The 23,746-nt window shown below is 56.5% G+C and overlaps 1 protein-coding gene across 3 annotated transcripts; it reads right to left on the bottom strand.

The window, feature by feature from the left end:
- On the bottom strand, positions 1–19,793 carry nek4 (NIMA-related kinase 4). 3 transcript variants are annotated; one of them, NM_001079300.1, is given in 16 exon segments: positions 1–253; positions 1,404–1,537; positions 1,756–1,946; positions 3,386–3,480; positions 4,041–4,132; positions 4,849–4,918; positions 7,300–7,443; positions 7,833–7,970; positions 8,590–8,646; positions 10,101–10,505; positions 10,817–10,940; positions 11,483–11,637; positions 11,821–11,928; positions 14,013–14,210; positions 15,634–15,900; positions 19,588–19,720. In NM_001079300.1, coding segments are annotated over 16 exon segments (2,376 nt in total). In that variant the 5' UTR covers positions 19,693–19,720; the 3' UTR covers positions 1–160.
- Positions 19,794–23,746: the final 3,953 nt, after the last annotated feature.

Below are 23,746 nucleotides of genomic sequence, written 5' to 3'. Positions count from 1 at the left end.
TACGGTGCAAACAATGTTTTTATCTGAGACACAATGATAATATTTACAGGAGGCAGAATACGGATAAAAAAGGAAGAACATTATAAAAATATACAAACTCTACGGAATAAACCAACACTTGTGCTGCTTCAGTTCTGTACAAAGGGACCCCCCCCCCCAGCTAAAACTTGGAATGGTCTTCAAAGAACTTGAGCTGCTGAATCTTCAGGCTGTAGGGGGCGTACTTGTCTCCCAGCTGATTCTGTAGCTGCAGCTACACAGAGAAACACAAGGGGGCACAGTGAGTGTGAGTGAGTGTGTGTAGTGTGAGTGGGAGAGACTACACTAGAGTGTTGTAGGGGGCAGAGTGAGGGGAAGTGGAAGAGACTATGGGGGCCTGTAGGGGGCAGAGTGAGGGGAAGTGGAAGAGACTATGGGGGCCTGTAGGGGGCAGAGTGAGGGGAAGTGGAAGAGACTATGGGGGTCTGTAGGGGGCAGAGTGAGGGGAAGTGGAAGAGACTATGGGGGTCTGTAGGGGGCAGAGTGAGGGGAAGAGGAAGAAACTATGGGGGCCTGTAGGGGGCAGAGTGAGTGGAAGTGGAAGAGACTATGGGGATCTGTAGGGGGCAGAGTGAGTGGAAGTGGAAGAGACTATGGGGGTCTGTAGGGGGCAGAGAGTATTTATAGAGTGAGGGGAAGAGACTATGGGGGTCTGTAGGGGGCAGAGTGAGTGGAAGTGGAAGAGACTATGGGGATCTGTAGGGGGCAGAGTGAGTGGAAGTGGAAGAGACTATGGGGGTCTGTAGGGGGCAGAGAGTATTTATAGAGTGAGGGGAAGAGACTATGGGGGTCTGTAGGGGGCAGAGTGAGGGGAAGTGGAAGAGACTATGGGGGTCTGTAGGGGGCAGAGTGAGTATTTATAGAGTGAGTGGAAGAGACTATGGGGGTCTGTAGGGGGCAGAGTGAGGGGAAGAGACTATGGGGGTCTGTAGGGGGCAGATCGAGTGGAAGAGACTATGGGGGTCTGTAGGGGGCAGAGTGAGGGGAAGAGGAAGAAACTATGGGGGCCTGTAGGGGGCAGAGTGAGGGGAAGTGGAAGAGACTATGGGGGTCTGTAGGGGGCAGAGTGAGTATTTATAGAGTGAGTGGAAGAGACTATGGGGGTCTGTAGGGGGCAGAGTGAGGGGAAGAGACTATGGGGGTCTGTAGGGGGCAGATCGAGTGGAAGAGACTATGGGGGTCTGTAGGGGGCAGAGTGAGGGAAAGAGACTATGGGGGTCTGTAGGGGGCAGATCGAGTGGAAGAGACTATGGGGGTCTGTAGGGGGCAGAGTGAGGGGAAGAGACTATGGGGGCCTGTAGGGGGCAGAACGAGTGGAAGAGACTATGGGGGCCTGTAGGGGGCAGAGTGAATCCCACCGTTACCTCCCTGGCGGTCTCATCCTCGCACTCCATGATATCATACACTCTCTCCAGCAGCTTCACTCCCACTCCCTGCACCACATCAGCCCTCAGAGCCTCCACCATGCGCCGAAACTTCTCCGGCACCGTCAGGGTATCTGGGGCAAATAAAGTCACATAGGGGAAAGGTAGGAGAGACAAGAGGTACTATTACCCCCCCCCCCACCACCATAACAAGGCAAAGGGGCTATTGCTATACTCTGGGGCACCAATAATTGAGTGGGGGCAAGTGGTTACCTCCCCCATAGGGGTAGTAGGCGAGTAAGAGAAGGGAGAGGAGGGCCCATACCCCATACCCCAACCCATACAACTGTACCTGAGGGGAAATCATGGAAGTGCAACTCATCAGGCTCCGCGGGGGCTTTTCCATGTAAAATGAGGGTGTCTCTGTATTTCCTCTGGGGCCGGAACTCTCTGCCCTTTGGTTCTGCCCTCTCCGACCTCTCCATGTGCAGCGTCTCGGTCATCAGCTCAACCAGGTCCTGCATCTCACTCGAGTCCGATTTCCTTGTGTGGGGGTAACGTAAAGAGTCAGGCACCCACTGGCACCCCGAATGTACCACTAGCAACACCCCCGCCTGGCACCCCGCAAGTACCACTAGCAACACCCCCGCCTGGCACCCACTGGCACCCCGAAAGTACCACTAGCATCACCCCCGCCTGGCACCCCGCAAGTACCACTAGCATCACCCCCGCCTGGCACCCCGCAAGTACCACTAGCATCACCCCCGCCTGGCACCCCGCAAGTACCACTAGCATCACCCCGCCTGGCACCCCGCAAGTACCACTAGCATCACCCCCCGCCTGGCACCCCGCAAGTACCACTAGCATCACCCCGCCTGGCACCCACTGGCACCCCCCGCAAGTACACTAGCAACACCCTCGCCTGGCACCCCCGCAAGTACCACTAGCATCACCCCCCTGGCACCCCGCAAGTACCACTAGCATCACCCCCGCCTGGCACCCCGCAAGTACCACTAGCATCACCCCCGCCTGGCACCCTGCAAGTACCACTAGCATCACCCCCGCCTGGCACCCCGCAAGTACCACTAGCATCACCCCCGCCTGGCACCCCGCAAGTACCACTAGCATCACCCCCCGCCTGCACCCCGCAAGTACCACTAGCATCACCCCTGCCTGGCACCCACTGGCACCCCGCAAGTACCACTAGCATCACCCCGCTGGTACCCTGCAGTACCACTAGCATCACCCCGCCTGGCACCCCGCAAGTACCACTAGCATCACCCCCGCCTGGCACCCCGCAAGTACCACTAGCATCACCCCCGCCTGGCACCCCGCAAGTACCACTAGCATCACCCCTCACCTGGCACCCCGCAAGTACCACTAGCATCACCCCCGCCTGGCACCCCGCAAGTACCACTAGCATCACCCCCGCCTGGCACCCCGCAAGTACCACTAGCATCACCCCCGCCTGGCACCCCGTAAGTACCATTAGCATCAACCCCGCCTGGCACCCAGAGGCACAAGTACCACCCGTATAACCCCTGTATGCCACCCCTAGCCATGAGTAGCAAGAGTATCCCTCCAGGTTGGTACAACTTAACAAAAGTAACATCTATATCCCACTGGCCTGACCCGAGACACAGGTACCACTGTAACCAAACCTGTATCGGCACCACCTGTATCGGCACCACCTGTATCGGCACCACCTGTATCGGCACCACCTGTATCGGCACCACCTGTATCGGCACCACCTGTATCGGCACCACCCAGGCACAAGCAGTTTCATACTGTCTGTCGTTGTCTCACCTGTCTGACCCACCTGTATGACACACTGTAGCCCCTGTGTACAAGTACCACCCATTCATACCTGTATGGCGCCTACGTACCCCCTGCACCACCGCACCAGCCTGATACCCGCTCCCTCGGCTACACGGGGCCCCTGCCCGGCTAATACATTGCCCAGTGCCCCAGCGAGCACTCACCCTTCCTTATATTCCCCCTCCGAGCGCTCCGTAGAACTGGCAGAGGAACTCAACTCATCTTCAGACAAACGCTGGCACATAGGGCTCTTCTGTTTCTATGGTTACAGAGACAGACATTACACTGGCACAGACAGACAGACATAGGGGGAGAGCCCAACTGCAGCCTCTCTTCTCTTACTGAAACACTGGCACAAGGATTGGCACAGTGGGTAGGGTGGTGGGTAGGTAGGATTGGCACAGTGGGTAAGGTGGGTAGGCAGGAATGGCTCAGGGAGAAGGGTACATAGACTGGCACAGGGGCAGGAGGGTAGGCAGGAATGGCTCAGGGAGAAGGGTACATAGACTGGCACAGGGGCAGGAGGGTAGGCAGGAATGGCTCCGGGAGAAGGGTACATAGACTGGCACAGGGGCAGGAGGGTAGGCAGGAATGGCTCAGGGAGAAGGGTACATAGACTGGCACAGGGGCAGGAGGGTGGGTAGAAATGGCTCAGGGAGAAGGGTACACAGACTGGCACAGGGGCAGGAGGGTGGGTAGAAATGGCTCAGGGCGAAGGGTACACAGACTGGCACAGGGGCAGGAGGGTGGGTAGAAATGGCTCAGGGAGAAGGGTACACAGACTGGCACAGGAGGGTAGGAATGAATAAGTATCCTTACCCCATCAGGGAGGGAGGCTGGGGGGGCCGCAGGGGCCTGAGCGCCACAATGGGCATCTGTTCCAACACTGTGACAGGAGCTGCGCCTGATTTCTGGGGGAATATAATAAAGAGAGAGTCCCATACAGGTCAGCCCCCCAAACTCATAGCATTTCTGCTTCAACTACCCAATAGCGGGTAGAGATACTGGGGGTACCACAGCAGCGCCACTCTCCCCCCCGCGCTGGCACAGCAGCGCCACTCTCCCCCCCGCGCTGGCACAGCAGCGCCACTCTCCCCCCCGCGCTGGCACAACAGCGCCACTCTTCCCCCCGCGCTGGCACAACAGCGCCACTCTTCCCCCCGCGCTGGCACAGCAGCGCCACTCTTCCCCCCACGCTGGCACAGCAGCGCCACTCTTCCCCCCGCGCTGGCACAGCAGCGCCACTCTTCCCCCCGCGCTGGCACAGCAGCGCCACTCTTCCCCCCGCGCTGGCACAGCAGCGCCCACTCTTCCCCCCCGCGCTGGCACATGCAGCGCCACTCTTCCCCCCGCGGGCTGGCACAGCAGCGCCACTCTTCCCCTCGCGGTGGCACAACAGCGCCACTCTTCCCCCCGCGCTGGCACAGCAGCGCCACTCTTCCCCCCGCGCTGGCACAGCAGCGCCACTCTTCCCCCCGCGCTGGCACAGCAGCGCCACTCTTCCCCCCGCGCTGGCACAACAGCGCCACTCTTCCCCCCGCGCTGGCACAACAGCGCCACTCTTCCATCTGCCGATTCCCCTAAAAGACCTTACATACAAAGGAAGGGAGGGCAAAGGTGGCATTACCTGAGGAAAACAGGTCTTCCTGTGATTGCTTGAGTCGCCTTCGCTCCCTGGCAGACAGAGGCCGCTGCTCCTGTGGGAATTAATATGGACGTTGGCATCACATTAGTAACTGCTGAACATTTCCCTTGTGTGCCCAGTGGCACCAGTACCGTATATACTCGAGTATAAGCAGTGTTTTTCAGCACGCAAAATGAGCTGAAAAATTAACCCTCGGCTTATACTCGAGTCAAGGACCCTCTTGACCCCCTGCTGGTGATTCCCGCTGCCCCCACCAATATGACAGCCTACCCTCAACCAACTCTAAAGCCCCCACACTGCACGGACAAAAACTCCTGCAAAAGTCGCAGTATTACTTACTGGCACCTGCGACTTAAAGTTCCCTCAGTCCCGCTCTCTGCCTATGCCAGCTTCCCAGAACCGCCATCCTGCTGTGAGCTCTTCTGCTGTGCTGTGAGCTCTTCTACTGTGCTGGGTGCGCTTCTGCTCTGCTGGGCGCCGCAGTCGCGCCAGTGACATCATGTGCCCCGTTCAGTTACGCGCCCTCTTCAGTTACTCATGGTCTTATCTTACAAGGTGTAAGATAAGACCATGAGTAACTGAAGGGGGCGCATAACTGAAGAGGGCGCGTAACTGAACGGGGCACATGACATCACTGGCGCGACTGCGGCGCCCAGCACAGTAGAAGAGCTCACAGCAGGATGGCGGTTCTGGGAAGCTGGCATAGGCAGAGAGCGGGACTGAGGGAACTTTAAGTCGCAGGTGCCGGTAAGTAATACTGCGACTTTTGCAGGAGTTTTTGTCCGTGCAGTGTGGGGCTTTAGAGTAAGGCAAGATGGTATTAGAGGGATGGGCTGGAACTATACACATAACATTACTGTATTGACTTCTAATTAACAGTGGAGAGTAAGTGTTCTTTCTGATAAGGCCTATATTTTTCTAAAGCAAAGCAGTGCTTCAGGTATATCTTCCACGTACAAATGACAGATGGGCTATTATTTTTCACAGCTATGGTTGAACATTTCCTCAAAACTTTTCACACAAACCGAAAAATATACAAAAATAGAAAAGAAAATTAGATAAAATGACAAAGCTGAAATAAATATACAGTCACCATCATGTTTATTCATGCCCTCTTTAAGTGGAAATTAAATTATCACGACTCATAAAGACTGGTAAAGGAATGTTTTATGTTTTCCCAAATAAACTCATTTCTTATGAGATTATCCTGCTGTACTTCTTGTGCTTCGTGTTCTGGCTCGCTCGCACCAGCCCTACTGGTGACACCCTAGGCTTATACTCGAGTCAATAGGTTTTTCCAGTTTTCTTAGGTAAAATTAGGTACCTCGGCTTATATTCGGGTCGGCTTATACTCGAGTATATACGGTAAGTCCCTATGGCCTGGCCCAGGGCCGACACAAACAGGACTGGAGCACGTTGCACAACATGGTCGCTTCTCTAGCACAGGGCTGTCCATCTGTCAGTGCGGGAATGGGGGGTTATGGGAAATAATCTGAATGCAGATCCCAACCCGAGAGACAGGGGAATATGTTGGGGGAACCCAAGGGACAGGGGAAGATGTTGGGAGAACCCGAGGGACAGGGGGAAATGTTAAGGGAACCTGGGTGGGACAGGGGGAAATGTTGGGGGAACCACAGGGACAGGGGGAAATGTTGGGGGAACCAAAGGGAAATGTTGGGGGAACCCGAGGGACAGGGGAATACGTTGGGGGAACCCGAGGGACAGGGGAAGATGTTAAGGGAACCTGGGTGGGACAGGGGGAACCTGGGTGGGACAGGGGGAAATGTTAAGGGAACCTGGGTGGGACAGGGGGAAATGTTGGGGGAACCCGAGGGACAGGGGAATACGTTGGGGGAACCCGAGGGACAGGGGGAAATGTTAAGGGAACCTGGGTGGGACAGGGGGAAATGTTGGAGGAACCAGAGGGAAATGTTGGGGGAACCAGAGGGACAAGGGAATACGTTGGGGGAACCCGAGGGACAAGGGAATACGTTGGGGGAACCCGAGGGACAGGGGAATACGTTGGGGGAACCCGAGGGACAGGGGAATACGTTGGGGGAACCCGAGGGACAAGGGAATACATTGGGGGAACCCGAGGGACAAGGGAATACGTTGGGGGAACCCGAGGGACAGGGGAATACGTTGGGGGAACCTGGGTGGAACGTGCCTGTGGGGGGGGGGGGCACAAGTTTAGGCTACTGAAAGCCAACGTTGGCTACACACAAGGGAACTTTCCAGTCATGGGCACAATTTCTGATCAGTGGAATCGGATGGCGAGACCGGCCAATACGTTTAATGGGAAGCCAGAGGGGCCACGGAAACATAACCAGGAGTAACGTGGGGGGGCCCATATGGCTAATGGGAATGTGGGGGTCACACACGGCTGCTCATGTCCCCCCCCCCCCAGGCCCACATCTCTGCACCTACAGATACCTGTGAAGCTGAATTCACTCTGCCCTCTGATTGGTGCATCCCATCTGCAGGCCGGCGGATCTCTGGGGTACTGCGGGTGTGGGGTGCGGCTGGGCGGGACGTGCCCGGGGGAGATGGGAGGGGTCTGGGACATGCCCCGTCCTGCTGCAAAGCCAAAATGTTCTTGTGAGTCAGGGGAATGCAGTGCCCCGTACCCCGTTTGCTCACACTCACCCCTGTATGGGGGGGCAGCTTCATATGCTGCGACATAGGAAAAAGAACCCTCTCTTGTTAAAGGGGAAGACATTTCCTTATAGCTTTTTCCCCAGACTCTTAAAGGGGAAGTTCACCTTTAATGAAACATTAATGACAGACCTGTTCAAACTGGTTAAAATAATGTACTTGGGACGCCCCCGGCCGAACCAAATCCCAGTTCTTAAAATCACATGACTTTTTGTCACATAAACACAGAAGTTGAAATTTTTTTTGACCTTTCTGGAACCTAATTTACATATGCAAATTCAGTTTGGTATTTTGCCCCTCCCCCCTCTCACCTTGGGTGCATCTTCTGCCTTCTGGTCTCGGCCCCGGTGCCGCCGCTGCCGGGAGAGGGAGGGCTCACACACGGAGCTATGGGGCTGGGGCGCAGGGATAACCAATAGCGCGGCTTTCTCTGCGTGCGATGCTGCAGCCTACACAGGAATCAGTCAGGTCAGGGAGAGCCATTTGTATGAAATGTATAGAACAAAATAAATCAGGTGGCACAGAAAAAGGGCAAATATTGTATTTATTCCATGCTCCAACTGGGCCCCCAACTCTGTATGAATATGACTGCACTAGTGTAACCCCAATACAGCTTGCCCCCCCCCCCCCTGTAGCCTCTGTTCCACCCATTCATTTTGTGTTTCTCTTATTCACAAAAGCCCTGCCTGCTGCCAACAGCCTCCCTACCCCACATACCCCCACGCACACACATACCCCCACGCACACACATACCCCCACGCACACACATACCCCACGCACACACATACCCCCACGCACACACATACCCCCACGCACACACATACCCCACGCACACACATACCCCCACGCACACACATACCCCCACGCACACACATACCCCCACGCACACACATACCCCCACGCACACACATACCCCCACGCACACACATACCCCCACGCACACACATACCCCCACGCACACACATACCCCCACGCACACACATACCCCCACGCACACACATACCCCCACGCACACACATACCCCCACACTCCATGTTGCCAGTGAACCTTAATGGCTACGAGACCTACCTGTTCCATAACTGGGACAAACGGCTCCAGGAGTTTATCTGTAGATTCCAATTCTTCCTGGTGAGAGAGAAACACAAGTCTGTGTCACGTCTGTCTGAGACAGTCTGGGGAGAGACACACAGGGGACACACAGGAGAGAGACACACAGACGCGCAGGAGAGAGACACACAGACGCGCAGGAGAGAGACACACAGACGCGCAGGAGAGAGACACACAGACGCGCAGGAGAGAGACACACAGACGCGCAGGAGAGAGACACACAGACGCGCAGGAGAGAGACACACAGACGCGCAGGAGAGAGACACACAGACGCGCAGGAGAGAGACGCGCAGGAGAGAGACGCGCAGGAGAGAGACGCGCAGGAGAGAGACGCGCAGGAGAGAGACGCGCAGGAGAGAGACGCGCAGGAGAGAGACGCGCAGGAGAGAGACTGCTAAACAGAAAGGAATAGGGACTATGGTACTGGGGACTGAATAGTGAGAGGAAATAATGGGGGAGAAGGAGTGAGCGGATGCCCGACATAATAGCCAGAACTCTGCTTCCTCCTCTCCAGCTCTCTAAGGGGGAAGACACACGGGGCTACTCAGTAGCAGCTACTTGTCACGGCTACTAAACGCCAGAAAATCCCCTGCCATAGACGGTACTGGGAATTGCCCCTGCCATAGACGGTACTGAGAATTGCCCCTGCCATAGACGGTACTGAGAATTGCCCCTGCCATAGACGGTACTGAGAATTGCCCCTGCCATAGACGGTACTGAGAATTGCCCCTGCCATAGACGGTACTGAGAATTGCCCCTGCCATAGACGGTACTGAGAATTGCCCCTGCCATAGACGGTACTGAGAATTGCCCCTGCCATAGACGGTACTGAGAATTGCCCCTGCCATAGACGGTACTGAGAATTGCCCCTGCCATAGACGGTACTGAGAATTGCCCCTGCCATAGACGGTACTGAGAATTGCCCCTGCCATAGACGGTACTGAGAATTGCCCCTGCCATAGACGGTACTGAGAATTGCCCCTGCTAAACTCACATAGAGACAATTATCAGTAAATGATCAGCATTGTCTGTTTCTATAGCCGTGACAAGTAGCTGCTACTAAGTAGCTCTGTGTGTCTTCCCCCTTAACCCTAACCTGTTACCAGTCAGTAGCCAATCAGTGACTTCAGGGGGGATGGGTGGGGTCACATGAGACATAACCGTTTGCGTTGGAATCTGACCTGTGCGCTAAGGATTGAAAACAAACTGACAGTTATGTCCCATGTGGCCCCCACTCAATTCCCTGACTAAGAGGGTTAGAGAGCTGGAAGCAGGAGGTAGTGTTCTGGCTATTATGTTACATACACTCACCCAGCCTTTATATTATATATATTACATTTTGGCTAAATAACTATATGAGAAACATGAGTGGAGAGGCTCCGTACAAACCCTAATGGAGTTTAGAGGCCAGAGATGGGCTGTGGGTGGGACACAATAACCCCGATGTGTTTCCCCAGGAATAAAGAACTTACATCGGTGGGAGATTTCCCATGCTGGGTGCCAGGCTGTAGGAGCTTCATGGTATCGCCTTGTTCCTCCATGTTGCTGGGGTGCAGGGCTCCAGAGTGGCTCTTTTCTACCCTGGAAATAGAATTTAAATGCGCTTTGCCTTCGGCTGTATGAGATCCGAGCTGGACCCTGCGACGTTCTGGCTCCTCTGTAACGTGACCGTTGGCAGGATTCCCCGCAGGTATCGGATGATCCGGGGCAGAGCGATCGTGTTCAGCCGCAGCGATACTGATATCCACGTTGCTAAGGGTTGCTAGGGACACGCCGGTGTGGCTCAGACCATTGTTGGCAGGTTCTGGGGCACCGATGTCTGAGGAAGATGGAGCGGAACCTGCCGGCACGTTCTTGGCCGGACTCCTCAACTTTTTCTGTCGGTTACAAACAGTCTGTATTTACTACACGTTGCAATGATGCCCGGCCTCTAGCGTGCAGCGGGCAAACTAACATGGTGAACTGCTTCTTGTCTGTAACTGTAAAATAAAACTGCCTGGTTGTTAGGGCAATTTGGACCCTAGCAACCCTAGCTATGTGCGCACACAGCCATAAGGCAAAACTGCACAGAATAAGTAAATAAGTCAGTTGGGAGTTTCAGCGACAGACTCCCCACAAAGAACCCCAATCATGGGTGCTACACATTACTAAGGAGACAGAGAGGGGGGCTGGAAGAGAAACACGGTACCGGGGGAACCTTTCTGGGCGGGTCGCAGGCAGGTTTGGGCAGTGCGGGATCTTCATGTTGTGGGCTTGCTGGGATATCACTCAGACTGCTGGCCGACACTTTCCTTTTGTGTTTGCAGTGCTTTCTGGAATACAACAGAACTTTGTTATCTCTAAACCCACATCAACTGAGCCCCCCCAAAGTCAAATTGACTTTTAGAATGATGTAGACATTGCAATTGGTCTTTTTTTACTTTGTGCTTTTTCAGTTATTTAGCTTTTTGTTCAGCAGCTCTCCAGTTTGGAATTTTATCAGCTATGTGGTTGCTAGGGTCTTGTTTACCTTAGCAACCAGGCAGTAGGTCGAATGAGAGGCATGAATATGAATAGGAGAGGGACTGAGTAGAAAGATAAGTAATAGAAATATAACGATAATAATAAAATTGTAAGATCACAGAGCAATAGTTCCTGGCTGCCGGGGTCAGTGACCCCCATCTGAAAGCTGGAAAGAGGCAGAAGAGGAAAGCAAATAATTCAAAAACTATAACAAATAAATAATGAAGACCAATTGCAAAGTTGCTAGGAACAGGACATTATATAACATATTAAAAGTTCATGTCACGGTCTCTCCAGCCAGAGCCGTTGTGTTGCAGAATGATACAAAGCCCGGGGGGGGGGGCAGACTCACAGCTTTGTTGCCTGTAGGAACAAGGAGATGTGGTGCCTGATGAAGGGTTTGTGTAGGATCTGTTTCACACTCGGCCGCTTCTCTGGCTGGCGGTTCAGCATCGTTGCAATCAGGTCCCCCAACTCCTTACTGTAATCCTTTGGCATCGGGGGCAACTGTCGGCAGAAGGGAATGATCATTAGCCTGGTCGTTCCCCCCCTAATGGCAAACACAGGTGTTAGAGCTCTGGGTCAGGCTGGGAACATAAAATCAACACCCCACCCAAGCTGCAGCGCTCTAACGGGTATAAAGGCCCAAGATTGTGAGGAAATCAGTTCTAGGGCACAACCAGCACTTACCTTGCCCTCTATGATCCGGTACACTAACGAGTTCATATCCTTGGCATTGAAAGCGTGGCGCAGCGTTGCTATCTCATACACACAGCAACCGAGGGCCCACACGTCAGACTGCAGGGGGACACGGAACACAATCAGTTATTGGTAGTAATACCCGGGTTCTACTGTGCCCACATGTCAGACTGCAGGGGGACACGGAACCCAATCAGTGTTATTGGTAGTAATACCCAGGTTCTACTGTTCCCACATGTCAGACTGCAGGGGGACACGGAACACAATCAGTGTTATTGGTGGGAATACCCAGGTTCTACTGTGCCCACATGTCAGACTGCAGGGGGACACGGAACACAATCAGTGTTATTGGTGGGAATACCCAGGTTCTACTGTGCCCACATGTCAGACTGCAGGGGGACACGGAACACAATCAGTGTTATTGGTGGGAATACCCAGGTTCTACTGTGCCCAAACCACTGCCACGAGGAACCCCGTCATGCCCTATGGGAACGCAGTTTGTTTGAGAAAAGCAGATACAGTAGGGAATACGGATTAATGGGCACCCCCAGATACCCCTAATTGGGCACACAGTCTGGGAAGAGCTTGGTGCTGATACAGTAGGGAATACGGATTAATGGGCACCCCCAGATACCCCTAATTGGGCACACAGTCTGGGAAGAGCTTGGTGCTGATACAGTAGGGAATACAGATTAATGGGCACCCCCAGATACCCCTAATTGGGCACACAGTCTGGGAAGAGCTTGGTGCTGATACAGTAGGGAATACAGATTAATGGGCACCCCCAGATACCCCTAATTGGGCACACAGTCTGGGAAGAGCTTGGTGCTGATACAGTAGGAAATACAGATTAATGGGCACCCCCAGATACCCCTAATTGGGCACACAGTCTGGGAAGAGCTTGGTGCTGATACAGTAGGGAATACAGATTAATGGGCACCCCCAGATACCCCTAATTGGGCACACAGTCTGGGAAGAGCTTGGTGCTGATACAGTAGGGAATACGGATTAATGGGCACCCCCAGATACCCCTAATTGGGCACACAGTCTGGGAAGAGCTTGGTGCTGATACAGTAGGGAATACGGATTAATAGACACCCCCAGATACCCCTAATTGGGCACACAGTCTGGGAAGAGCTTGGTGCTGATACAGTAGGAAATACAGATTAATGGGCACCCCCAGATACCCCTAATTGGGCACACAGTCTGGGAAGAGCTGATACAGTAGGAAATACAGATTAATGGGCACCCCCAGATACCCCTAATTGGGCACACAGTCTGGGAAGAGCTTGGTGCTGATACAGTAGGAAATACAGATTAATGGGCACCCCCAGATACCCCTAATTGGGCACACAGTCTGGGAAGAGCTTGGTGCTGATACAGTAGGGAATACGGATTAATGGGCACCCCCAGATACCCCTAATTGGGCACACAGTCTGGGAAGAGCTTGGTGCTGATACAGTAGGGAATACGGATTAATGGGCACCCCCAGATACCCCTAATTGGGCACACAGTCTGGGAAGAGCTTGGTGCTGATACAGTAGGGAATACGGATTAATGGGCACCCCCAGATACCCCTAATTGGGCACACAGTCTGGGAAGAGCTTGGTGCTGATACAGTAGGGAATACAGATTAATGGGCACCCCCAGATACCCCTAATTGGGCACACAGTCTGGGAAGAGCTTGGTGCTGATACAGTAGGAAATACAGATTAATGGGCACCCCCAGATACCCCTAATTGGGCACACAGTCTGGGAAGAGCTTGGTGCTGATACAGTAGGGAATACGGATTAATGGGCACCCCCAGATACCCCTAATTGGGCACACAGTCTGGGAAGAGCTTGGTGCTGATACAGTAGGGAATACAGATTAATGGGCACCCCCAGATACCCCTAATTGGGCACACAGTCTGGGAAGAGCTTGGTGCTGATACAGTAGGGAATACAGATTAATGGGCACCCCCAGATACCCCTAATTGGGCACACAGTCTGGGAAGAGCTTGTGCTGATACAGTAGGGAATACGGATTAATAGACACCCCCTAATTGGACACACTGTACCCCTCAGTTCGCCCGTAGCAGACACTGTACCTAACTCTCAGCCTATAGCGGTTGCAGAACTATACAGGATAGCCCCCCAATATCGCTATTAGCAAACAAGCCTTATTCACACTGATGCCTCACCTTATAGTTGTAGGGTTTGTTGGAGAAAAGCTCGGGGCTCATATAATAGGGGGTACCGATCAGCGTACTCGCCATGTCGTACTGACTCTCCAGCACCCGCGCAATTCCCAGGTCTCCCACCTTAATGATGTTGGATCGGGTCAGGAACACGTTCTGGGTCTTTAGATCACGGTGCATAATGTGCTCCTCGTGCAAATACTGGTACCAGAGAGACAAGAGGAACAGAACCGTATAAACTCACACACATCCTGCCCCTATTATAGGCCAGAATTGGATATTAGCAGCAACTCACAAAACTGCCCCAATCACCCTAAAGGGGCATCAACTGGAGGGAGGAAGACATCATTTTGCCCCTTTATAGGTCGCTGGTAAGGCCTCACCGTGAGTATGGGGGGAGCGGTGACAGTGAGTATGGGGGCGGGGAGGTGACAGTGAGTATGGGGGCGGGGAGGTGACAGTGAGTGTGGGGGGGGCAGTGACAGTGAGTGTGGGGGCGGGGAGTGACTGAGTGTGGGGGGGCAGTAACAGTGAGTGTGGGGGGGCAGTAACAGTGAGTGTGGGGGGGCAGTAACAGTGAGTGTGGGGGGGCAGTAACAGTGAGTGTGGGGGGCAGTAACAGTGAGTATGGGGGGCAGTAACAGTGAGTGTGGGGGGGCAGTAACAGTGAGTGTGGGGGGGCAGTAACAGTGAGTGTGGGGGGGGGCAGTAACAGTGAGTGTGGGGGGGGCAGTAACAGTGAGTGTGGGGGGGGGCAGTAACAGTGAGTGTGGGGGGGGGGCAGTAACAGTGAGTGTGGGGGGGGGGGCAGTAACAGTGAGTGTGGGGGGGGCAGTAACAGTGAGTGTGGGGGGGGCAGTAACAGTGAGTGTGGGGGGGGGCAGTAACAGTGAGTGTGGGGGGGCAGTAACAGTGAGTGTGGGGGGGGCAGTAACAGTGAGTGTGGGGGGGGCAGTAACAGTGAGTGTGGGGGGGGCAGTAACAGTGAGTGTGGGGGGGGGGCAGTAACAGTGAGTGTGGGGGGGGGGGCAGTAACAGTGAGTGTGGGGGGGGCAGTAACAGTGAGTAGGGGGGCAGTAACAGTGAGTATGGGGGGCAGTAACAGTGAGTATGGGGGGCAGTAACAGTGAGTATGGGGGGGCAGTAACAGTGAGTATGGGTGGGGCAGTAACAGTGAGTATGGGGGGGCAAGTAACAGTGAGTATGGGGGGGGGCAGTAACAGTGAGTATGGGGGGGGGGCAGTAACAGTGAGTAATGGGGGGGGCAGTAACAGTGAGTATGGGGGGGGGCATAACAGTGAGTATGGGGGGGGGGGGCAGTAACAGTGAGTAATTGGGGGGGGGCAGTAACAGTGAGTATGGGGGGCAGTTTTGGGCTCCAGTCCTTAAGAAGGATATTAATGAGCTGGAGAGAGTGCAGAGACTGCAACTAAACTGGTTAAGGGGATGGAAGGGTTAAACTATGAGGTCAGACTGTCAGGGTTGGGGTTGTTTCTCTGGGGGGACATGATTACTCTGTACAAGTACATTAGGGGGGATTTTAGGCAGATGGGGGGGGATCTGTGTGCCCCCCGGGACTCACTGGGCTGCAGAAGCCCCCCTATCACACGAGCGGTTGCCGTACCTGTAAGGCCATAGCGATCTGGATGAACCAGTCCATGACTTGGCTCTCTAGGAGGAGTTTTCCTTTCTGCTCCTTCAGCTTATGGTAGAGATCCCCTCCCTCACAGAAGCCCATAGCAATGTACAGCATGCCGTCCTCTCCTTCCCAGGATTCCCTGTAGGCCACAATGTTGGGGTGCTTTAGGTGGGACAACAGCCGCGCCTCCTGTTCAGCCGCTTTGCGCTCCCGCCGAGAGGCGCTCTGTAGGTTCAACTTCTTAATGACAAACTGGAAATGGAACATCACATGTAGTTAGATAGTAGCCCTGCAAGGGGGCCCCAGCAGCAGCACACTGGCACATACCAGCCTGTAAAGGAGAAGGAAAGGTAAAAATCACTGGGGGGGGGGGATAAATATTAGGGACTTTTATCGCTTCCCTTTTACCCCCGACTGGTGCTCCTGTTAGGAGAAAACCGCCCCGGCCCGGGGTAACTGCCAGCGAGCGTCTCCTCTTCCTGCTTCTGTCTTTGTGCCCCTTGTACACGAGCAGTAATGGCCGAAATAGCGAATTTCTACTCACGGGAATTCCCTTTCCCTCAGTCCCTCGGCAGCACTTACTTACAGCGGCCCATGCAGCGGCCCATGCAGCGGCCATACAGCGGGCATACAGCGGCCCATGCAGCGGCCATACAGCGGCCATACAGCGGGCATACAGCGGCCCATGCAGCGGCCCATGCAGCGGCCCATGCAGCGGCCCATGCAGCGGCCCATGCAGCGGCCATACAGCGGCCATACAGCGGCCATACAGCGGGCATACAGCGGCCCATGCAGCGGCCCATGCAGCGGCCCATGCAGCGGCCATGCAGCGGCCCATAGAGCGGCCCATGCAGCGGCCCATGCAGCGGCCCATGCAGCGGCCCATGCAGCGGCCCATGCAGCGGCCCATAGTAACCACGGGACTAGTTCTCTCCATTCCTTCTAGTAACCACGGGACTAGTTCTCTCCATTCCTGCTAGTAACCACGGGACTAGTTCTCTCCATTCCTGCTAGTAACCACGGGACTAGTTCTCTCCATTCCTGCTAGTAACCACGGGACTAGTTCTCTCCATTCCTGCTAGTAACCACGGGACTAGTTCTCTCCATTCCTGCTAGTAACCACGGGACTAGTTCTCTCCATTCCTCATAGAAAGGCAACTACAGTGGACAGTGTGAGTGTAAGTACAGGGCAGAGTGTGAGTGTGAGTACAGGGGTAAGTGTGAGTACAGGGGGGAGTGTGAGTACAGGGGGGAGTGTGAGTACAGGGGGAGAGTGAGTACAGGGGGAGAGTGAGTAGAGGGGTGAGTGTGAGTAGAGGGGTGAGTGTGAGTAGAGGGGTGAGTGTGAGTAGAGGGGGTGAAGTGTGAGTAGAGGGGTGAGTGTGAGTAGAGGGGTGAGTGTGAGTAGAGGGGTGAGCTGTGAGTAGAGGGGTGAGTGTGAGTACAGGGGTGAGTGTGAGTACAGGGGTGAGTGTGAGTACAGGGGTGAGTGTGAGTACAGGGGTGAGAGTGAGTAGAGGGGTGAGAGTGAGTAGAGGGGTGAGAGTGAGTAGAGGGGTGAGAGTGAGTAGAGGGGTGAGAGTGAGTAGAGGGGTGAGAGTGAGTAGAGGGGTGAGAGTGAGTAGAGGGGTGGGAGTGAGTAGAGGGGTGAGAGTGAGTAGAGGGGTGGGAGTGAGTAGAGGGGTGAGAGTGAGTAGAGGGGTGAGAGTGAGTAGAGGGGTGAGAGTGAGTAGAGGGGTGAGAGTGAGTAGAGGGGTGAGAGTGAGTAGAGGGGTGAGAGTGAGTAGAGGGGTGAGAGTGAGTAGAGGGGTGAGTGTGAGTAGAGGGGTGAGAGTGAGTAGAGGGGTGAGTGTGAGTAGAGGGGTGAGTGGTGAGTAGAGGGGTGAGAGTGAGTAGAGGGGTGAGTGTGAGTAGAGGGGTGAGTGTGAGTAGAGGGGTGAGTGTGAGTAGAGGGGTGAGTGTGAGTAGAGGGTGAGTGTGAGTACAGGGGTGAGTGTGAGTAGAAGGGGGTGAGTGTGAGTAAGGGGTGAGTGTGAGTAGAGGGGTGAGTGTGAGTAGAGGGGTGAGAGTGAGTAGAGGGGTGAGAGTGAGTAGAGGGGTGAGTGTGAGTAGAGGGGTGAGTGTGAGTAGAGGGGTGAGAGTGAGTAGAGGGGTGAGAGTGAGTAGAGGGGTGAGAGTGAGTAGAGGGGTGAGAGTGAGTAGAGGGGTGAGTGTGAGTAGAGGGGTGAGTGTGAGTAGAGGGGTGAGAGTGAGTAGAGGGGTGAGTGTGAGTAGATGGGGTGAGTGTGAGTAGAGGGGAGTGGAGTAAGGGGTGAGTGTGAGTAGAGGGGTGAGAGTGAGTAGAGGGGTGAGTGGTGAGTAGAGGGGTGAGAGTGAGTAGAGGGGTGAGTGTGAGTAGAGGGGTGAGTGTGAGTAGAGGGGTGAGTGTGAGTAGAGGGGAGTGAGTAGAGGGGTGAGTTGAGTAGAGGGGTGAGAGTGAGTAGAGGGGTGAGTGTGAGTAGAGGGGTGAGTGTGAGTAGAGGGGTGAGTGTGAGTAGAGGGGTGAGAGTGAGTAGAGGGGTGAGTGTGAGTAGAGGGGTGAGTGTGAGTAGAGGGGTGAGAGTGAGTAGAGGGGTGAGTGTGAGTAGAGGGTGAGAGTGAGTAGAGGGGTGAGTGTGAGTAGAGGGGTGAGAGTGAGTAGAGGGTGAGTGTGAGTAGAGGGGTGAGAGTGAGTAGAGGGGTGAGTGTGAGTAGAGGGTGAGAGTGAGTAGAGGGGTGAGTGTGAGTAGAGGGGTGAGTGTGAGTAGAGGGGTGAGAGTGAGTAGAGGGTGAGTGTGAGTAGAGGGGTGAGTGTGAGTAGAGGGGAGTGAGTAGAGGGGTGAGTGTGAAGTAGAGGGGTGAGAGTGAAGTAGAGGGGTGAGTGTGAGTAGAGGGGTGAGAGTGAGTAGAGGGGTGAGTGTGAGTAGAGGGGTGAGTGTGAGTAGAGGGGAGTGAGTAGAGGGTGAGTGTGAGTAGAGGGGTGAGAGTGAGTAGAGGGGTGAGTGTGAGTAGAGGGGAGTGAGTAGAGGGGTGAGTGTGAGTAGAGGGGTGAGTGTGAGTAGAGGGGTGAGAGTGAGTAGAGGGGTGAGAGTGAGTAGAGGGTGAGTGTGAGTAGAGGGGTGAGTGTGAGTAGAGGGGTGAGTGTGAGTAGAGGGGAGTGAGTAGAGGGGTGAGTGTGAGTAGAGGGGTGAGAGTGAGTAGAGGGGTGAGTGTGAGTAGAGGGGAGTGAGTAGAGGGGTGAGTGTGAGTAGAGGGGTGAGTGTGAGTAGAGGGGTGAGTGTGAGTAGAGGGGTGAGAGTGAAGTAGAGGGGTGAGAGTGAGTAGAGGGGTGAGTGTGAGTAGAGGGGTGAGTGTGAGTAGAGGGGTGAGTGTGAGTAGAGGGGAGAGTGTGAGTAGAGGGGTGAGAGTGAGTAGAGGGGTGAGTGTGAGTAGAGGGGAGTGAGTAGAGGGGTGAGAGTGAGGTAGAGGGGTGAGTGTGAGTAGAGGGGTGAGTGTGAGTAGAGGGGTGAGAGTGAGTAGAGGGGTGAGAGTGAGTAGAGGGGTGAGAGTGAGTAGAGGGGTGAGTGTGAGTAGAGGGGTGAGTGTGAGTAGAGGGGTGAGTGTGAGTAGAGGGGAGTGAGTAGAGGGGTGAGTGTGAGTAGAGGGTGAGAGTGAGTAGAGGGTGAGTGTGAGTAGAGGGGAGTGAGTAGAGGGGTGAGAGTGAGTAGAGGGGTGAGTGTGAGTAGAGGGGTGAGTGTGAGTAGAGGGGTGAGTGTGAGTAGAGGGGTGAGAGTGAGTAGAGGGGTGAGAGTGAGTAGAGGGGTGAGTGTGAGTAGAGGGGAGTGAGTAGAGGGGTGAGAGTGAGTAGAGGGGTGAGTGTGAGTAGAGGGGAGTGAGTAGAGGGGTGAGTGTGAGTAGAGGGGAGACAGACTGCATCAGTACCTGCTTGCCGAGGGTTCGGTGCCGCACCAGACTCACTTCCCCGTAGCTCCCCTTCCCTACGGGGCGGATCAGAACGTACTCCCCCAGGGAGCCAAACTCTCCCATCTCCGTTGCCTCTCTATGCCCGCTTCCGGCGGCGCCTGGTCACCTAGCAACCGCACCGGAAGTACAACCCCCCCAAACATCTGTGAGACGCCAGCGCCAACTCGTTCTTATGGGGAAACCCAGAGCCTCAGAGCCTGTCGGTTATAGCCCCGCCCCCCCATGTGACCGCTCGCCTCCGCATTGGTTGCAGCCCGCAGCCCCCAGAATGCAATGCGGCCAGCTAATTGCGCTTATTCTGCGCTTTGCGCTCGGTTTCTGAGCGTTTTGTCTCCCAGCTCTCCCTGTTGCTCCGACTGTGTGCGCTTTATTCACTTACCCCTGGGCAGCGGCCTGAGAGCAATACGGCGCAGTGCATTGTGGGATGTGTAGTTCCTGCTGTGGAGAAGTTTGTGTAACTTCAGTGTTTTAGTCCCTCCTCCCCTGCCGGGATTTCATGCAGGAAGGTATTCCGGGAATGTGCCCCCCCCTTGTATCTGTTACTCTGTGTCCCACGTACGTACCCCCTTATTGTACAGCGCTGCGGGGTAATAACTCACTAGCAGCCCCCAGCGCTGAAGTCTGGGAAGCGGGACTTACAGCGCAGTGACCCCCCCCTCTAGTGACAGTGACCCCCCCTAGTGGCAGTGACCCCCCCAGTGACAGTGACCCCCCTCTAGTGACAGTGACCCCCCCTAGTGGCAGTGACCCCCCCAGTGACAGTGACCCCCCTCTAGTGACAGTGACCCCCCCTAGTGACCCCCCAGTGGCAGTGACCCCCCCAGTGACAGTGACCCCCCCTCTAGTGACAGTGACCCCCCCTAGTGACCCCCCCAGTGGCAGTGACCCCCCCAGTGACAGTGACCCCCCTCTAGTGACAGTGACCCCCCTAGTGACAGTGACCCCCCCAGTGACAGTGACCCCCCCAGTGACAGTGACCCCCCCCAGGGGCAATGACCCCCCCCTAGTGGCAGTGACCCCCCCCCAGTGACCCCCCCAGGGGCAATGACCCCCCTAGTGGCAGTGACCCCCCCCAGTGACAGTGACCCCCCCTAGTGGCAGTGACCCCCCCAGTGACAGTGACCCCCCAGGGGCAATGACCCCCCCTAGTGGCAGTGACCCCCCCAGGGGCAATGACCCCCCTAGTGGCAGTGACCCCCCCCCAGTGACAGTGACCCCCCCCCAGTGGCAGTGACCCCCCCCCAGTGACAGTGACCCACCCTAGTGGCAGTGACCCCCCCCTAGTGGCAGTGACCCCCCCCCAGTGACAGTGACCCCCCCCCAGGGGCAATGACCCCCCTAGTGGCAGTGACCCCCCCAGTGGCAGTGACCCCTCCAGTGCCAGTGACCCCCCCCCCAGTGGCAGTGACCCCCCCAGGGGCAATGACCCCCCTAGTGGCAGTGACCCCCCCAGTGGCAGTGACCCTCCAGTGCCAGTGACCCCCCCCAGTGGCAGTGACCCCCCCCCCAGTGGCAGTTACCTCCCTAGTGGCAGTGACCCCCCCAGTGGCAGTGACCCCCCCCTAGTGGCAGTGACCCCCCCAGTGCCAGTGACCCCCCCCTAGTGGCAGTGACCCCCTCAGGGGCAGTGACCCCCCTAGTGCAGTGACCCCCCCCTAGTGGCAGTGACCCCCCTAGTGGCAGTGACCCCCCCCTAGTGGCAGTGACCCCCCCTAGTGGCAGTAACCCCCCTAGTGGCAGTGACCCCCCCTTGTGGCAGTGACCCCCCTAGTGGCAGTGACCCCCCCTAGTGGCAGTGACCCCCCCAGTGGCAGTGACCCCCCCCTAGTGGCAGTGACCCCCCCAGTGGCAGTGACCCCCCCCCTAGTGGCAGTGACCCCCCCAGTGGCAGTGACCCCCCCCCCAGGGGCAGTGACCCCCCCTAGTGGCAGTGACCCCCCAGTGGCAGTGACCCCCCAGGGGCAGTGACCCCCCCCCCCCCCCGTGGCAGTGACCCCCCCAGTGGCAGTGACACCCCCCCAGTGGCAGTGACCCCCCCCCCGTTGCAGTGACCCCCCCCCAGCACAGTCTCTCAAGGTGCCCCAGTCCCCGGCAATGTGTCCCTCCCCCCAAGAGCCCCCCAGGTAGCGCTACCTGCCCCAGAGTACCTCTCCCTTTGGATGAGGCAGTTGCCCCCACACAGCAGGCTCATGAGAAACACCTGCCCCACACAGGGGCCACACGGAGGCAGCAGGCACAGAACCCTATGGCTGGAGCTCAAGGTTCCTGATCCAATCCAGTGACCCAATTATAGAGCTCAGCTGGTGATACTGAAACCATGTGACCTATAACCCCCCTGTGACCCAAGGACTGTCACTTTGGGGTAACCCCCATCCGACCCAGTTCCAGGATATAGGGAAATGGCCCTTACAGACTTTGGGGGACACGCCGTGGTGGCAGCTAGGAGAGCTCAGTGCCCCCTGCTGTGGAACCGAGTGCCAGTGCCCCCTGCTGTGGAACCGAGTGCCAGTGCCCCCCGCTGTGGAACTGAGTGCCCCTGCCCCCGCTGTGGAACCGAGTGCCAGTGCCCCCCGCTGTGAAACCGAGTGCCAGTGCCCCCCGCTGTGGAACCGAGTGCCAGTGCCCCCCGCTGTGGAACCGAGTGCCCCTGCCCCCCGCTGTGAAACCGAGTGCCAGTGCCCCCCGCTGTGGAACCGAGTGCCAGTGCCCCCGCTGTGGAACTGAGTGCCCCTGCCCCCCGCTGTGGAACCGAGTGCCAGTGCCCCCCGCTGTGGAACTGAGTGCCCCTGCCCCCCGCTGTGGAACGAGTGCCAGTGCCCCCCGCTGTGAAACCGAGTGCCAGTGCCCCCCCGCTGTGGAACCGAGTGCCAGTGCCCCCCGCTGTGGAACCGAGTGCCCTGCCCCCGCTGTGGAACCGAGTGCCCTGCCCCCGCTGTGGAACCGAGTGCCAGTGCCCCCCGCTGTGGAACCGAGTGCCAGTGCCCCCCGCTGTGGAACCGAGTGCCAGTGCCCCCGCTGTGGAACAGAGTGTCAGTGCCCCCCGCTGTGGAAACGAGTGCCAGTGCCCCCCGCTGTGGAACCGAGCGCCAGTGCCCCCCGCTGTGGAACCGAGCGCCAGTGCCGACCCGCTGTGGAACCGAGCGCCAGTGCCCCGCCGCTGTGGAACCGAGCGCCAGTGCCCCCGCTGTGGAACCGAGCGCCAGTGCCCCCCGCTGTGGAACCGAGCGCCAGTGCCCCCCGCTGTGAAACCGAGTGCCCCTGCCCCCCGCTGTGGAACCGAGTGCCCCCGCTGTGGAACCGAGTGCCCCTGCCCCCGCTGTGGAACCGAGTGCCCCTGCCCCCCGCTGTGGAACCGAGTGCCCCTGCCCCCGCTGTGGACCGAGTGCCCCCCTGCCCCCGCTGTGGAACCGAGTGCCCTGCCCCCGCTGTGGAACCGAGTGCCCCTGCCCCCCGCTGTGGAACCGAGTGCCCCTGCCCCCGCTGTGGAACCGAGTGCCCCTGCCCCCCGCTGTGGAACCGAGTGCCCCTGCCCCCGCTGTGGAACCGAGTGCCCCTGCCCCCCGCTGTGGAACTGAGTGCCAGTGCCCCCTACTGATTCCGGGGTTGCGCCTAAGGGATCACAGACCTGGAAATAGATTCTGCAGTTCTGACCCGATTCATAAAACATGCACAATTGGGTCAAACACAACTGGGGGCACCAACCTGCCAGCCTATAATGACCCTAGAATCAGGAAGCGGGGCAATGCTGCATTCTGGGTAAAAAACATACAAATTGTGTCCAAAGTTGCACCCTGCGTTTGCCTGCACCAGTGGAGCTGACAATCTACTCTCCCCATCACCCTCACATCTCACTGCTCTGTGCCCAGAGATCCCCCCCCATTTGTTCTACTGTGCAGCGGTGTGTATTAGCGTACCCCTGTATGTACCCCTATGTGTACCCCCATATGTACCCTTGTATGTACCCCTATGTGTACCCCCATATGTACCCCTATGTGTACCCCCATATGTACCCCTGTGTGTACCCCCATATGTACCCCTGTATGTACCACTATGTGTACCCCCATATGTACCCCTGTATGTACCACTATGTGTACTCCCATATGTACTGCTATGTGTA

The sequence above is a fragment of the Xenopus tropicalis genome, chromosome 4, assembly GCF_000004195.4.
Source record: "Xenopus tropicalis strain Nigerian chromosome 4, UCB_Xtro_10.0, whole genome shotgun sequence".
In the NCBI taxonomy this organism is placed as follows: Eukaryota; Metazoa; Chordata; class Amphibia; order Anura; family Pipidae; genus Xenopus; species Xenopus tropicalis.
The sequence above is the reverse complement of the archived record's forward strand: the minus strand, read 5'-3'. Positions and strand labels throughout refer to the sequence as shown.

Excerpts from the sequence above, each read along its gene's own strand:
- nek4 (XM_031900269.1), bottom strand. The coding sequence starts at position 19,692 with ATGGGAGAGTTTGGCTCCCTGGGGGAGTACGTTCTGATCCGCCCCGTA. Across the intron at positions 7,971-8,589 it reads TTGTCCCAGTTATGGAACAG|GCTGCAGCATCGCACGCAGA; the intron begins GTAGGTCTCGTA and ends ATTCCTGTGTAG. Across the intron at positions 1,947-3,385 it reads GAGGGGGAATATAAGGAAGG|GAAATCGGACTCGAGTGAGA; the intron begins GTGAGTGCTCGC and ends CCCCCACACAAG.